This window comes from Melospiza melodia, unplaced genomic scaffold, assembly GCF_035770615.1.
Source record: "Melospiza melodia melodia isolate bMelMel2 unplaced genomic scaffold, bMelMel2.pri scaffold_37, whole genome shotgun sequence".
Taxonomy (NCBI): domain Eukaryota; kingdom Metazoa; phylum Chordata; class Aves; order Passeriformes; family Passerellidae; genus Melospiza; species Melospiza melodia.
Window position 1 is genome coordinate 6,644,854 of NW_026948690.1, and position 16,370 is coordinate 6,661,223.

At 50.3% G+C, this 16,370-nt stretch overlaps 1 protein-coding gene across 1 annotated transcript; it reads left to right on the plus strand.

Annotated features, from left to right (window-relative positions):
• Positions 1 to 525: 525 nt before the first annotated feature.
• LOC134434439 (olfactory receptor 14J1-like) lies at positions 526 to 1,064 on the plus strand (the record flags this gene model as incomplete). Its single annotated transcript, XM_063183096.1, has 1 exon — positions 526 to 1,064. A coding segment is annotated over one exon (537 nt), but the record flags the coding sequence as incomplete, so codon positions are not given.
• Positions 1,065 to 16,370: the final 15,306 nt, after the last annotated feature.

A 16,370-nucleotide genomic window follows, 5' to 3' on the forward strand; every position in this document is an offset into this window, starting at 1 on the left:
TTTCCCAGAGCGGGAACAAGGCTACAGGAACAGTCTGCGGGGAATAGCCCAGGCTTGGCTCAAAGCAGCCTCTCGTGACTTGTCACTGCCCTTTCTCCATGAACAGGTCTCCATGTTCAGCCCCAGCAAATGTCCAACAGCACCTCCATCAGCCACTTCCTCCTGCTGGCATTGGCAGACACGCGGCAGCTGCAGCTCCTGCACTTCTGCCTCTTGCTGGGCATCTCCCTGGCTGCCCTCCTGGGCAATGGCCTCATCATCAGCGCCGTAGCCTGCGGCCACCACCTGCACACACCCATGTTCTTCTTCCTGCTCAACCTGGCCCTCAGCGACCTGGGATTCATCTGCAGCCCTGTCCCCAAAGCCATGCACAATTCCCTCTGGGACACCAGGGACATCTCCTACACAGGATGTGCTGCTCAGCTCTTTTTCTTTCTGTTCTTCATCTCAGCAGAATTTTGCCTCCTGACCATCATGTGCTATGACCGCTACGTGTCCATCTGCAAACCCCTACACTACGGGACCCTCCTGGGCAGCAGAGCTTGTGCCCACATGGCAGCAGCTGCCTGGGCCAGTGCCTTTCTCTATTCACTGCTGCACACAGCCAATACATTTTCTCTGCCCCTGTGCCATGGCAATGTCCTGGGCCAGTTCTTCTGTGAAATTCCCCAGATCCTCAAGCTTTCCTGCTACAAATCCTATCTCAGGGAATTTGGGCTCATTGCAGTTAGTGTCTGTTTTGGTTTTGGCTGTTTTGTGTTCATTGTTTTCTCCTATGTGCAGATCTTCAGGGCTGTGCTGAGGATCCCCTCAGAGCAGGGACGGCACAAAGCCTTTTCCACCTGCCTCCCTCACCTGGCCGTCGTCTCCCTGTTCCTCAGCACTGCAGCATTTGCACATCTGAAGCCCCCCTCCATGTCTTCCCCATCCTTGGATCTGGCCCTGTCAATTCTGTACTCGGTGGTGCCTCCAGCCCTGAACCCCCTCATCTACAGCCTGAGGAACCAGGAGCTCAAGGCTGCAGTGAGGAGACTGATCACTGGATGCTTTCAGGAACATTAAACTACTGGCCAATTTCTGCCAATCACTTGTACTAAAAGACGTCTTTCATACTTCTTGTTGCTTTGGTTGTGGTTTGTTTTTTTTTTTTTTCCTTTGTATTAGTTTTTCATATTGTCCACAAAGAAATGTCATTGTTTGTGCAATTTCTCATTTTGTTTCTCTCCACCTTCCATGTGGCCAGAGACTGTGGCAATGAGGGGCAGCACTCTTGGTGGCTTTAAAGGACCTAAAGGATCTCCCAGCAAAGTTTTCTGCAGTGATGCCCTTTTGTTGCCTTCTCAGGAGCTGCAGCAGCAATGTCTGTGTGCAGAGCTGGGGTCAGATCAGTGCTAGCACAGCATCTCTGGTACTGCTGGCCACACCATTCCTGAGCCAGGCCAGGAGCCATTGGCCTTCTTGGCCACCTGGTCACACTGATGGCTCATGTCCAGCCTGCTGTCCATCAGTCCCTGCAGGCCCTTTCTGCCTGGCTGCTCTCCAGCCACTCTGTCCCCAGCCTGTAGTGCTGCAGGGGTTGTTGTAACCAAAGTGCAGGACCCGGCACTTGGTCTTTTTAAACCTGACCTTGTTGGATTCATCCCCTGGATCCAGCCTATCCAGGTCACTGTGCAGAGCCCTCCTATGTTCCCACAGAATCAACACTCAGATCCAGCTTGGTGTCATCTGCAAAGACGTCCTTTGTTTCGTGGAGCCCCTCAGTGTCACAATGGCCTCCTTGTTACACCAGGCCCTGCACTGTCACACTGGTCTCCTTGGTTCCATGAGACCATGCAGAGCAACAATGGTGTCCTTGGTTCCATGGGGCCCCAAAATGTGACAGTTGACCCCTTGGTTCTGTGGGACTTCACAGTGTCACAATGTTCTCAATGCCCTAATACTGCCTTGTCACCCAGACCATGCCACTGAGTGCCACTGGAGAGGGACAGGGACTCTGCCACCTTCCCCCCTGGCCAGACCATTCCAATGCCCACTCACTCTTTCTGTGAAGAACTTCTTCCTATTGTCCAGCCTGAACCTCCCCTGATGCAGCTTAAGGCTGTGTCTTCCTGTCCTGCCCTCCAGCAGATCCACACTCACACCCAGCTTGGTGCCATCTGCAGTTTGTGAATGCTGGACTCGATCCCCTCAGCCAGATCATTAGTGAAGATATTAAACAGGACTGGGCCAGGCACAGATCCCTGGGGGACACCACCAGTGCCTGGACACCCAGTGGGTGCAGCACCATCCCCACCACTCTCTGGGCCCAGCCTCCAGCCAGCTCTTTACCCTGGGAAGGGTGAACATGTCCAAGCCATGGGCTGCAGTTTTTCCAGGGAATTCTGTGGCTCATGGCTTTAAAGGCTTTGAAGTCCAGGCACACAACATCCACAGCCTTTCCTGCATCCACAGGCAGGTCATCTGGTCATAAAAGGAGACCAGGTTGGTCAGGCAGGACCTGCCACCCCTAAATCCATGCTGGCTGGCTCTCATCCCTTGGCCATCCCATGGGTGCCCTGTGATGGCACTCAGGGTGATCTGTTCCATAACCTTGCCAGGCACCCAGGTCAGGCTGACAGGCCTGGAGTTCCCCAGCTCCTCCTTCCAGCCCTGCTTGGGGATGGGCTCACACTGGCACCTCCAGTGCTCTGGGACCTCCCTGCTGAGCCAGCACGATAGTAAATGATGGAAAGCAGCTTGGGGAGATCATCCACAGCTCCCTCATCCCCCTGGGGTGGATCCCATCCAATCCCATACACCTGTGAGAATATGAGAGGCTCAGCAGGTCACCAGCTGCTGCCTCCTGGATTCCAGGGGCTGTTCTGCTCCCTGTGGCCATCTAGACGCTCAGGAGAGCACTCGTCCTGAGGACAGCCTTTCCTAATATTGAAAATTGAGACAAACAAGGTGTTAAGTAGCTCAGCCTTGTCTTTATCTTTAGTTACTGTATTTCCTACTGCATCCAATAAATAGTAGAGGTTCTGTTTGTCTGGTGTTTTTTATAGAAGCATTTCCTCTTATTTTTCACAGAAGTGGCCAGGTTAAGCTCTAGTTGAGCTTTCACCTCCTTCCTTTTCTTGTTGCATAACTTAACAACATTCTTAAACACTTTCTGAGTTGCCTGTTCTTCTTTCCAAAAGTGGTGCACCCTCTTTTTACCCCTGAGTTCCCACAAAGGCTCCATGGGCAGCCAGGACAGTCATTTTCCTCACTAGATCATGTTTTGCCACACTGGCAGAGGCTCCTCCATCCCCTTAAGATTACTTTCATGAAGTGTGTCCATCCTCCCTGGACCCTTTTGTTTTTAAGGGCTGTTTCCCTTTAAAGAATCAGTACCTGATTTGGTACTCCCCAAATCAGCATCCTAAATAGGCCAAAGTCTGCCCTTCCTAATTCCAGTGCAGAAGTTTTGTTGCTGCCCCTCCTTCTTTCACAGAGCATTGAAAACTTGATTATTTCATGGTCACTGTGCCCCAGGCAGCCTCCGAGCCCCACATCTCCCACCAGCCCTTCTCTGTTTGTGAACAGCAGCAGACAGAGCTTTCCTTGGCAGTGGGAATGTTAAATTCTGTAAAACAGAAAAGTCCTTAACCCTAGTGTAGCATTTAGAAACACCATTATTTATTCAGCTGGATGCACGGGGAACAGCTCCTCTCAAAGCCGTGCATGCTGAGTACAGTAAAGTTTCTGTTTATATTCTGTATTTTGCACACATATTCATTGATTGCCCTGGACTAAACATGCATATGATAATCATTTCCACAAAATCATTAACATATTTCTTCTCCCCTTTACCCATGTGCTCTTCTGTCCTGGGGGTCTCTCTGGTGGTCTCTGGTGATCGTGGACCCCAATGTTCCAGTGGGCCTGGCTGAGCTGGCAGGACACTGAGGCTGCTGAACTTCCAGTTCCCCTTCTCACACAATGGGCATTGTGTGGTTTCCATAGGGCTGGGGTTGTGGAGAACAAGCTCCAGGTGTCAGCTCAGCTGCTGGAGACAATTGATCATCTGGTAACATGAGGTTACAGAGTGGGCTATGACATCACAGAGTGGGTTATGCGAGGTCACTGAGCAACTACAGCATCATAGACTGTCTCTGTGACATCACATAGCCAGTTGTGACATCACAGGGCAGAGGACTAACATCACAGAGCAGGCTGTGACATCAGAGACCAGCTGTGTGACATTAGAGAGCAGACTATGACATCACAGAGCAAGCTGTAACATCCCAGCAGGGCTGTGTGAGCTCACTGAGTTGGTCACTCTGCCCCAGCTCCCCCTCACAGTTTCTCCCAACAACTCCAATGCTGTCCATGACCAGCAGGGTCCCTGTCCCCTGGGATCCCCCTGGCCCACCTGGAGCCACAGCCTCCACCAAAGGATGTTCCACACGATCCACCCCAGAGCCTGACATGGGGACAAGGGGCCAGGGCTGTGTGACCAGGACATCAAGGACGGGGACTATCCAGGTCACTGTGGCCTGGGTTGGGTTGCCCAGGGCAGGAAAGATGTCTGGCAGCTGGAGCAGGGTCTGGGAAGGGCCTCCAAAGTGGGGCTGGAGCCCTTGGGCTGTGAGCAGAGGCTGAGGGAGCTGGGCTGGTCCAGCCTGGAGCAGGGAAGGCTGAGGGGCTCCTCATCCCAGCCTGGCAGTGTCAGCGAGGAGGGGATGGAGAACACAGAGCCAGGCTCTTCACAGGGGGCTGGGGGGAGACAAAAGCCAATGGGTGGAAGGGGAAGAGGGGAGATCAGCCAGGGCATGAGGAGATGAAATGAGTCAAGCTGGTTTCAGCATTTCCTCAACACCAAGAGCAGCCTGAGCCCCTTCTCCATCCATGACTGAAAGCTTTGCAAATCAGGAATTGTTCAGGCTGCTTTGCCCCCATTCCAGGATGGGCATCCTGATACAAGAATTTAGGTGTGTTTATATCCACCACAAAACCATATTTTTGTAAAAATAATTTTAATATGGAAATCACCTGTGGATTGCAGACTCATCAGATACTGCTGGGATGTTGCACATTGCTCAGGGAAGAGCTGTGATTGTTATTGAATTGTATCCTGTTCAACCATGGTCTGTTGGCCATGAAGAGAAACTTTCTGTGCCTCTGAGTCTCATCAGTTCCTGATCCCCAAAGGACACAAACCTGATGAGTTGTGGTTCCCACTCCAGTGGTGGCACCTGCACCTCCCTCTATTTCCAGAGCACAGCTCCCTTGTCCTAGAAAGTCCCTGGCAATGCAGGGATGAAGGAAACAAGACAGACTGTGGGGATCAGGGGCAGGGCACAGCCAGGGATTTGGGGTGGTTGTGAGCCCAGGGCAGGACCTGGCCCCTGGCCTTGGTGAACCTCATCCAACTGTCCTGGGCCCATGGATGGCTCCAGCCTGGACAGATCCCTCTGCAGAGCTTCCTGCCCTCCAACACAGCCACACTTCCACCCAACTTGGGCTCCCCTGATACTAATTTAAAAAGGGGAAAAATAAACTAAACAGGACAAAACAATTCTCCTTTCATTATTTTTAATGTAGTAGATTCACTTTGAATAAACTTCTGAAATCTGCCTGATTAACCACAGAAGAATTCAAGACTTGAATTATTCCCATGGGGTTCTCTTGTTTGGGTGTTTTGAACAAATGTTGATCAGCTTTTCTCACTGAATTTCTCAATTGAAGAGTTCAAGAATGAAAAGACCTCCAGAAAAGTAAACTTCTTCTCCAACCTCCAAGGTGCTGAGGATCCATCCCCATCAGAGCAGCAATGAACAGAAATGGGCACAGCTTTGTGGCTGCCCCAGCTTTGGCATGGGCCCTGGGCCTGGAGCAGGAGCAGCTCTTGAGGGCCCCAGGGCCAGGGCTCTTGTGCTGCCCTGGGCAGATGGGATGGCAGCAGGGGCTGCAGAGCTCTCAGCACCTCAGCCCGAGGGGATCAGGGCAGCCAGGGAGCCTCCTTTGGCCTTGGCCCAGCACCTTCCCCCATGGCTGGGGCTGAGTCCTGTGGGAGCTGAAGCTGCTGCTGCGCCCTTGCCAGGGGCTGAGGCCGTGGGGCAGTGCCCAGAGCAGCCTGGCCTGAGCAGAGCTGTGGGGCCAGAGCCGGCTGGACTGGGCTGGGGAGAGGCCCTTGGTGCTGCCCAGAGCTCAGGGCAGCTGGCAGAGCTTGCAGGGAGCTGGGCTTGGCTCAGAGAGTCTGGCCCAGAAACCATCAGTGTCCATGTAAGCCTGGCTGAGTGTGCAGGGGCCAAGAAGAGCAGCCCAGGGTCTGCAAGTTTTCTGGATGGGAGCTGAGCTTGTGAGCCCCTGATCCCTGCCAAGTGCTGGGGCTGCACTTCCAGCTCCAGAGGAGATGGGACAGATGGAAGCACAGACAAATCATTCCTGCTGCATTCTTTCTTGTGTTTGCCTGTACAGGTGACCTGGATCCATATCTAGACAAGGTGTTTTGTGTAAGATAACACAGGTAGAGGGATAAGAATAATATTATGTAGCTGAAAATAATATTTCACGCATAATACACCATGAGAAAAAAAGGCATATATTATTAGAAGAGCATCTGAGTTTTTCAGAGGAGGAGAGATTCATTGATGTTGCAGTAGTTAAACCTGTTCAAATACTTTCCTCAGGGCTTCCTTCAGTTTAGAGGTGACCACCAGAGGCCAAGGCCAGCCAGAGCTCTCTGTCCTGGCAGCTTTTGCCTGGGAGAACCCTTGCATATAGGGAATTTTCAGGGGGAATATCAATTTTGGCCATGGGTACCTGGACCGATGGATAGTTCTTTTCCATAGGAAGGAAAGCACAGAGCCCCAGTTCTCCAGGGGCTGATGAGAGGCAGGCCTCAGCATTCCAAGATCAGCTGGACCTGTCAGGTGGCCCCTGAGGGGCCAAACCAGCCAGATCTGTTCCATGTTCCCTTGCTTTCATGGCACTCTGCAGTGTCACAATGTCCTCCTTGCTTCTGCAGTGTCACAATGGCCCCGTGCTTCCATGTGGCCCTGCAGGGTCACAGTGGCCCTTTGGTTCCATGGGGCCCCACAGTGTCACAATGGACTCCATGATTCCATGGGGCCTTGCAATGCCACAATGCTCTCCATGGATCCACGGTGCCCTGCAGGATCACAACGGCCCTTTGGCTCCACGAGGCCCTGGAATGCAGCAATGGCCTCTTGGTTCCACAAAGCCCGGCTGCTCCACACTGGCCCCTTGGGACCATGCGGCCCAGCAGAGCCACAGTGATGGCCTTGGTGCCACGAGTACCCACAGTGTCACAATGATCCCTTGGTTCAACATTATCCCACAATGTCACCAAGGTCTCCACAGGAAAGAAACCACAGAGCCCCAGTGTTTCAAGGGCAGATGAACCATAGTCACCAGAGGCCAAGCCGAGAAAAACCAGTCGATCCTGGCAGCTTTGTCTCGGAGCAACACTTGGATATTGGAAATTTTGCATGTGGAATCCCAATTTCAGCCAGTTTCAGCCTGGAGGAGAAGGTCAGTTCTTTTCCACAGAAAGGAAAGCACAGAGCCCTTGTGTTTGGAAGGCAGCTGAGAGCCAGCCCTCAGGAGGCCAAGGCCAGCCCGACCTGTCTACAATTGCAACTTTTGTGTAGGGGCAATCTTTGGATATGGGACTGTCCTGGGGTGACGTTATGATGCTTGTATCCCCATTCATATGGTCTGTGCCTTTAAGACCGGCTCTGAAGAGTGGAAGTTTTGTTTGGGTTTCTCTTATCAGGGACACAGAGACGGACAGTACATAAGGCTGTTTTGGCTTCTTGTTTTCAGCTTGCTGCTTTGCTTGCTCTCTTTTCTGCTCTCGCTTCTGCTCTGCTTTGGCCTCTGCTTATTAGCTAGTTCTAGCTAAACAGTCCAAATTCCTTCCCAGACTGTTTCTCCTCTCCTGTTTCTGTGACCATCTCGAACCTGCTCCGGACTGGGACCTGGGAACATCGATGGTTGGCACCGTTCGGCTGCAGCAGCTGCCCCAGCGCCAGAGGGACTGAGAACAGAGCAACCACCCCCGGAAGAGACTTTCTGATTTTGCCATCTTGCTCAGAGCAGCGTCATCTGGTATTGTTCATTTTGTGTGCTGGGGGGTGCTGTGCCTGTTAAATAAACAGGTTCTTTCCACCTCTCTCCAAGGAATTCTTCCCGAACCAGTTGTGGGGGAGGGGCCCTCCTTTGCAGATTCTTTACAAATTTGCCCTAAACCAGGACAGGGACTTATAGAGGTGGAGTCCTGTTGTGGTGTGCTGTGATGTCCCATTTTGGCCTTCCAGGTCACTTTCCCAAGTGTGCCTATAAGTCTAATCCCTTTCCCCTTACCCCTATGCTGAGTGAGTCCTGTCAATCAGGCTAAACGTTCCAGCAAGGCGTCGTGTGGTTGGTCAAGTTCAAAAGATGCCCCTATGCCCAGAGGTCATTGGCCTGTCTGGGTGTCATCTTCCCCTGAGACCCTGCCCCTCTCACCTGGTTGGTGGCTCACCTGTACCTCCCTTCCCCCTGTCCCTGAGCTTAAAAAGGTGATCAGACCATGCGGTCAGGTTCTGTTGGAGCAGGTCCTCACGTTCAGACCTCTGTAACCATGGAATAAACCTCTGGACATTAAACCCTCCAGCAGAATCCTCTCCTTTTCTCTTCACCATCGCCTGAAGCTATTCCTCCTGAGGAAACGGGGTTCCTAACAAGCCTGGACTTGTTCAGTGCCCAGCTGCAACCTCCAGCAAGCCAAGGTATCTCTGGGGTGACACACCGCAGTTGCTGCCTTTGGCCCAGCAGCGAGGGTCAGACTGGCCCAGGGACAATCTAACTAGTAATATTGGGAGCTTTTATTTTCCAATATCTGGCGTCCCTGGGTGGGCTAAGCGACTCTGCAGCCCAAGACAGACCCGCAGCACCTCGGAGAACCTTCTGGCAGCCGTGCATCCAGCTGAAAGGGGCTTTGGTTGCAAGGCCCTCGGCTAGAGACTTAGGGAATATTCCCAGAAGAAGTTTCGTGGACTGTTCGGCGCCTCTGGAAAGCCCAGCTCCTTTCTGGTGAGCAGATTTTCCAGAGGAAGAACAGGGGAGCCTCTCTCACCCAAGAGAGGTCCTGTTCCGGTGAAGAGACCTGCCTGTACCCAGCCGGCTACAACTTCCATTTTGGGTGAGTATCTCTGCTCTTGGTAGGGCAGGAGCTCAAAAACAGACTCTGCCGTGAGTTCTGTTCCTTTTTGCATTTGCATTTTTGGCTGCGCAGCCCCACAGACGGGAATTCATTGATTTCTAGCTATTAGCTTTCTGCCGCGTGTTTTGCTGTCTTTCGGAATTCGCGCGGGAGCTCTCTCTCTCTTCCTCTTGCTCTGCAGGCTCGGCTCTCTGCACGTGGTCGGGAGATCTTTCTCTCTCTCTCTGTGCGGGGGAGGGGGGGCTCTCGGCTCTCTTGCCGCGGGGGACTCTCTTTCTCTCTCTCTGTGGAGGAAAGGGGGTTCTCTGCACACGCGGTGCGGGGGGCCCCGGTTTCGGCTTGCCACGTGGCGTAGCTGCTCTCTCTGCTCCGCGGGGGGGTGCATTCCACGGCGGGGGAGGCTTTGTTTCTGCCTCAGCTCAGCAGGGCGTGCCCTGCTGCTGCTGCCCGGGAATTTTAAAAGCAGTATATACAGCTGCATTGTGAAGCTTTTGTCGGCTCGTTATCGCTTTCCATCTGTGGTTTTTTTTTGAAATCGGTAGCTGATTTTGGCTTTGTTTTTGGTCAGGCAGGATTTAGTACTTTGCTTTTTACATCTAACATGGGTTTGAAACTCAGCATTGTACAAAAAGGAGTGTTTTATAATATTGTTAGCATTTTAGACAGTAGTAATGTGAAGTTCTCAAAGGGAAAATTGAAACAGTTTGTAAGATGGCTTTTCCTCCACTTCCCACAAATCTCCCCTGAAGAAATCCACAATATTCAATTCTGGGATAAAGTTGGAAATGAATTGATATCCTTAGGACAATCTGGCAATGCATCCTCAGCTAAATTTGTGTTTTGGAGTTTACAAATTCGAACAGCATTGCTCAAACAAAAGGAAATGGAGAAAAAGCCAAATGTAAAGCCATGTACCTCTACTCTCCCTGTTTCTCCCTCTCCTAGTTCTAAAACCCCTAAACCTCTTTCCCCAAAACTTGGTATTTTAAACAGATCAAACTCATTGGGAAGTCGACGCCCAAAGTCTGTTGAAATGCCTGAGTTGCCCTGTCCACAAGGCCCTGACCAGGCTGCGTGGAACCTTTCCCAATCCCCTGTGTCCCATCCTCAGAAACCAACAGCACGTGTTAGCTTTGCAGAGAGTAGTGTTACCCAAAATGGCCCCCAGCCCCTAGGGGGTCCACAAGATGGTGGATGCCACGTGGCATCTTCCCAAACCTGGTCTTCTTCTTCCCAAAATCCTCTTAAGCATCCTGAAACTCCAGCCCCATCCCCCTCTCCTTCTGTTCCTCGTGATACCTTCCCCCCTCCCCCTCCCTTTCCTGCAATTCCCTCAGCTCCGCCCCTCTACTCCTCCCAGGGGGCGTCTGCTGACGTGGTGTCACCAGGTGTCCCCGCCCCCTGCTTTCCCCCTGACCCCGCCCCCCTGTTCCCACGGTTTCCCCGCCCCTTGGCGGCCCCCTGTACCTGTTGCGTCTCCGCCCCCTCCCCGGGTTCCCACGGTGGGAACACACCCACTGCCATCCCCCAAACCTGTATCTGTGATCCCAATGCTTCTGTTTCAAGGGATACAGAGCAGGGAACAGCAGATTCAATGCATAGTCCCATGTTGTCACTGGCTCCTGTTACCTTTCAGCCTGCAGCTCAGGGGGGAGCAACTCCAACTGCTAATTGGAGTTCTTTTGGACGGCAAATGATTAAAGAGATCTGTAAGTCTCATAAAGAATATGGTCCACACAGTCCATATTTCCGTGGCCTTTTAAATTCTGAATTGAGTAGGACTGTAGTGATTCCACATGATTTAAACCAGCTTTTTTCCTGTCTCATGACCTCCACGGAATTCAAATTATTGGAAATAGCATGGAAACAAATGCTGAATGATGCTCTCCCAGGCTTGCATGCTGATCCAAACACAGCCAATGACAACAGTGGTAACACTATCACCATTGAGCACCTCTGTGGTGAGGGCCAATGGTCTTCTCCCTCAATCCAAGCTACTGCAATTCCTGCAGAAACACTCGAAAAAGTAAAGGAAGCAGCTGAAAAAGCGTTCTTTTCCCTACAACCTGAGGGGCCTTTTGAACCCTATAGTAAAATTAAACAGCTACCATCAGAGCCTATTTTGAAATTTGTAGAAAGGTTAACTAGAGCTATTGAAATACAAGTTAAAAAAGAGAATGCTAGGGAAGCAATTTTAGAAGAAATGGCGTTTACAAATGCAAATGAACAGTGTCAAGCGGCAATCCTGAGCCTTCCTATAGAACCTCCCCATATACTAAAAGATATGCTTCTAGTGTGTAACAGGAAAGTGCCTCTGATGAGTGTGGCTGAAGACACCAGACCAAGGCTGCTGCCAAGACTACCTCAGCGTGTCGCCGTTGCCAGCCCTGCGCCTTTCCCCTCAGCACATCAGTACCCTGGGCAGCAGCGGAGACCAGCAATGGTTGAGCCCACAAAACCATGCCTGCTTTGTAACAACCTAGGGCACTGGAGTAACCAGTGCCCCCTGAAAAGGGAATTTGATGAATTTAGAAATGGCAGGGGAGGAGAACTACAAGCCCTCCCTGGGGGTCAGCAACAACAAAAAAACTGAAAAGGCAGCGCCGGCCGGCCAGGCGCGCAGACACAAAAAGAGCAGGCCAAGGTAATAAGGGTAGCAAAACAAATCAAGCGCGCGATAATATTAATGTTTGTGTAAGTGAAGCAGGTGCTTCAAAGACTGTGTATGATTTAAGTGATCCTGTGTTAACCACGTCTTCTGTCAATGAGCCTTACAGGTTGCAGCTGACTGAGTCACTCCATCTGGAGGACACTGATTGGCATTTTGTGTCTGTAAATCCTGAACAGAAAGGTACTTGGAACCGGATTCGTTGTAAGTACATCGTCATTGGGGACACCAAACACACACCACAAGAGATCAGAATTGCTCCGGGAATGACAACATCAGATCCTGAGCAATTCGTTCTCGGCCTGCATTGTTTCCACCCACCCCTGTTTCTTCCCAAGGGACAAATTGTTGCACAAGCTATCCCTGTGCCATCTTTACCTGAAAATATCAAAAAACAAGGGCCCACAGTCGCCCGGGTCCAAGTTATTGGAAAAGACAAACCCAAATTATGGTGTAATGTCAGTGGGGGTGGGGAGTCTAAACGCATTGAGATGCTTGTAGACACAGGTGCAGACTGCACAGTAATTCCAGTACAAGACTGGCCAGCACATTGGCCTTTGCAAAATGTTGCAGGTCATCTTCAAGGTGTAGGAGGTTTGCAATTGGCAAGACAATCCAAAAGCATTATTCAATTTGAGGGACCAAACGGACAATTGGCAAATATCCGTCCGTTTGTGTTGGATTATTCGGAACCTTTGTTAGGGAGAGATTTAATGGCCCAGTGGGGTGTCACAATTGATATTCCAGACTCTCCACAGCATATTTGTACAGCAGCCATTGAACAACAGCGCCCCACCCAAAAACTGAAGTGGAAAACAGACAAACCAGTTCAGGTAAAACAGTGGCCGCTCAGTAAACAAAAAAAAAAGGATCTTCAGGAACCAGTGGAAGAGCAACTAAAAAAGGGCCACATTGTGGAGACCATGTCCCCATGGAACTCTCCAGTGTTTGTCATCCAAAAAGCTGACAAAAAGAGATGGCGGCTCCTCTGCGACCTCCGACAAATTAATAATGTAATTGAAGATATGGGTTCTCCCCAACCTGGTATGCCATCCCCAACAATGCTTCCCCAAGATTGGAAATTAGCTGTTATTGATATTAAAGATTGTTTTTTCCAAATCCCCTTGCACCCTGGCGATGCACCGCATTTTGCATTCTCCGTCCCTTCCATTAATATGGAATCTCCTATGAAAAGGTACCATTGGACCGTTCTTCCTCAGGGATTGAAGGTATCTCCAGCTATCTGCCAGTGGTATGTCTCTTCCCTGCTTTGCCCAGTACATGCAGCCGCAGAGAAGGCCATTATCTATCATTATATGGATGATATCCTTGTGTGTGCCCCCAATGATGATTTACTCACGCATGCGCTTGACCTAACGATCGATGCATTGATTGTTGCAGGGTTCGAGCTCCAGGAAAAGAAAATTCAAAAGATGCCACCTTGGAAGTATTTGGGCTTATAAATTGGAAATAGGACCATTGTTCCTCAAAAACTAGAAATCAATCCAAGGATCAAGACCCTTGCAGATGTCCACAAGTTGTGTGGGTCTTTGAATTGGGTAAGACCATGGCTCGGTCTGACTAATGAAGACCTTGCCCCTCTTTTCAAGTTATTGAAAGGGGGAGAGGACCCAGGTGCTCCTAGGTCCATTACCCCAGAGGCACGGAAAGCTCTAGAAAAGGTTCAGATTGCAATGTCCACAAGACAGGCCAACCGATGCCGGCCTGACCTGCCATTCAAATTTATCATCCTAGGTAAGTTGCCACACCTCCATGGAATTATTTTCCAGTGGGAGGAAAAACAAACACCTAAGGCAAAGAACACACCAAAAAAGGACCGGGACCAGAGGGACCCTCTCTTGATCATAAAATGGGTTTTCCTCAGTCACAAAAGGTCCAAGAGACTGACAAAGCCTCAGGAGCTGGTAGCAGAACTGATCCGAAAAGAAAGGACCCGGATCAGGGAGTTAGCAGGATGTGATTTTAAGTGCATTCACATTCCAGTTAAGTTAAAATCAGGTCAAAATACTATGAAAATGCTGGAGCAATTGTTTCAAGAAAATGAAGTGTTGCAGTTTGCTCTGGATTCCTACTCAGGACAAATTTCGGTAGCGCGGCCCGCTCACAAATTGTTCGAACAAGATGTTCAATTTACCTTAAAACTGAGAAGTGCTCTAAGTAGGAGACCTTTAAAAAGGGCTCTGACTGTCTTCACAGATGCATCCGGGAGGTCCCACAAGTCCGTTATGACTTGGAGGATCCTCAAACCCAGCAGTGGGAGACAGATATTGCTGAGGTGGAAGGTTCACCTCAGGTTGCTGAATTGGCTGCAGTTCTTAGGGCCTTTGAAAGGTTCTCAGAACCATTTAATCTGATTACAGACTCTGCATACGTGGCAGGAGTAGTATCCAGGGCAGATCAAGCAATAGTGCAAGATGTGTCTAACATCACACTTTTCAAATTGCTCTCAAAACTGGTAAAGTTAGTCACTCACCGAGAGCAACCATTTTATGTGATGCATGTCAGGTCACACACTGACTTGCCAGGGTTTATCGCTGAAGGCAACAGAAGGGCAGATGCTCTTGCTGCACCTGCAGTGATGGCTACTCTCCCAAATGTTTTTGAACAGGCAAAAATCAGCCACCAGCTTTTCCACCAAAATGCACCTGGCCTGGTTTGTCAGTTTAACATCAGTCGAGAACAGGCCAAAGCGATTGTGGCCACATGCCCAAATTGCCAACAACATGCACTCCCTACAGTGAGTACGGGAGCAAACCCAAGGGGACTGAACAGTTGTGAACTGTGGCAAACAGATATAACACACATACAGTCTTTTGGACGGCAGAAATATTTTCATGTTAGTGTAGATACCTTTTCTGGAGCGGTCTATGCTTCTGCCCACACAGGAGAATCATCTATTGATGCTATTAAGCACCTCTTACAGGCTTTTGCTTTCATGGGCATCCCCAAGGAGCTGAAAACTGATAATGGGCCTGCTTACAAATCCAAGGAATTTGGGAGCTTCCTGCAGCAATGGGGAGTAGAGCACAAAACTGGCATCCCCTACTCCCCTACAGGTCAAAGCATTGTAGAAAGAACTCACCATGATATTAAAAGGGTCCTGGACCAGCAACAACAGGTTCTGAAGGTAGAACCTCCCCACATCCGGTTATCCAGAGCACTATTCACAATCAATTTTCTGAATTGTTCTTTTGACAGCCTGAACCCACCCATCCTACGCCACTTTGGGGGGAGCAATCATAGGTTAATTAAAGAAAAACCTCCAGTTTTAGTAAAGGACCCTGAGACTTGGAAAATGGTGGGACCCTACAAATTGGTTACTTGGGGACGTGGATATGCCTGTGTGTCCACCCCCTCTGGTTTAAGGTGGGTTCCTTCCAAATGGGTAAAGCCCTATGTTCCCAAGGTCTCAGAGAAATCTACAGAAGCACCCCAGGTTGCTCATGCTGCCTGGAGAAGAAAACGCCGCACGCGTTCTCTGGAGGAAATTCCATTTAAGCCTCCTATCTGGAATAGTTTATAATATATATTTGTTTCAAGTTTTTGTGCCAGTTTAGATCCCACTGTTCGTGTGTAGCCTCGAGACACCATGAGACCGAGCCTGCTTCTCGTCCTACTCGTGATCATCCCACCTGTGACCTCCTGCATAGTGCCTCAGCCCAAACCACATATGGACTTTCTTGACAAAGGCTCTCGGACATCAACAGAGAAACTGACAACTGGCTGAATGGACTGTTCAAAGGCTGGGGACTCTTGGGCTGGTTGGGATCTATTCTGAAAACTGTGTTTTTAGTGCTGTTTATTTTAGTTATAGTTATTGTAGTTGTTAGCATTGTTTTTGGACTAATCAAACACATGGTTCTCAAGTTAATTTCAAGCTCATCTCCCCCTCCTGAGGTCTACCATTTGGAAGCCCTCAGTGCTCCAATGGATGACCTAGAAGCCTCAGTGGAAAACACTGACCCTCCTGTAGAGGAAGAACTGATTTACCAACCATGGTTTGGCAATCATTCTTCACCACAAACACAGTCCTCTTCTTTTTAAACAAAACTAGGGGGAGATGTTGTGGTGTGCTGTATTGTCCCATTTTGGCCTTCCAGGTCACTTTCCCAGGTGTGCCTATGTCTCTCTCCCTTCCCCCTTACCCCCATGCTGAGTGAGTCCTGTCACTCAGACTTAACATTCCAGCAAGGCGTCGTGTGGTTGGTCAAGTTCAAAAGATGCCCCTATGCCCAGAGGTCATTGGCCTGTCTGGGTGTCATCTTCCCCTGAGACCCTGCCCCTCTCACCTGGTGGCTCACCTGTACCTCCCCTCCCCCTGTCCCTGAGCTTAAAAGGTGAATCAGACCATGCGGTCTGGATTCTGTTGGAGCAGTTGCTCACGTTATGACCTCGGTAACCATGGAATAAACCTCTGGACATTAAACCCTCCAGCAGAATCCATCTCCTTTTTCTCTTCACCATCGCCTGAAGCTATCCTCCTGA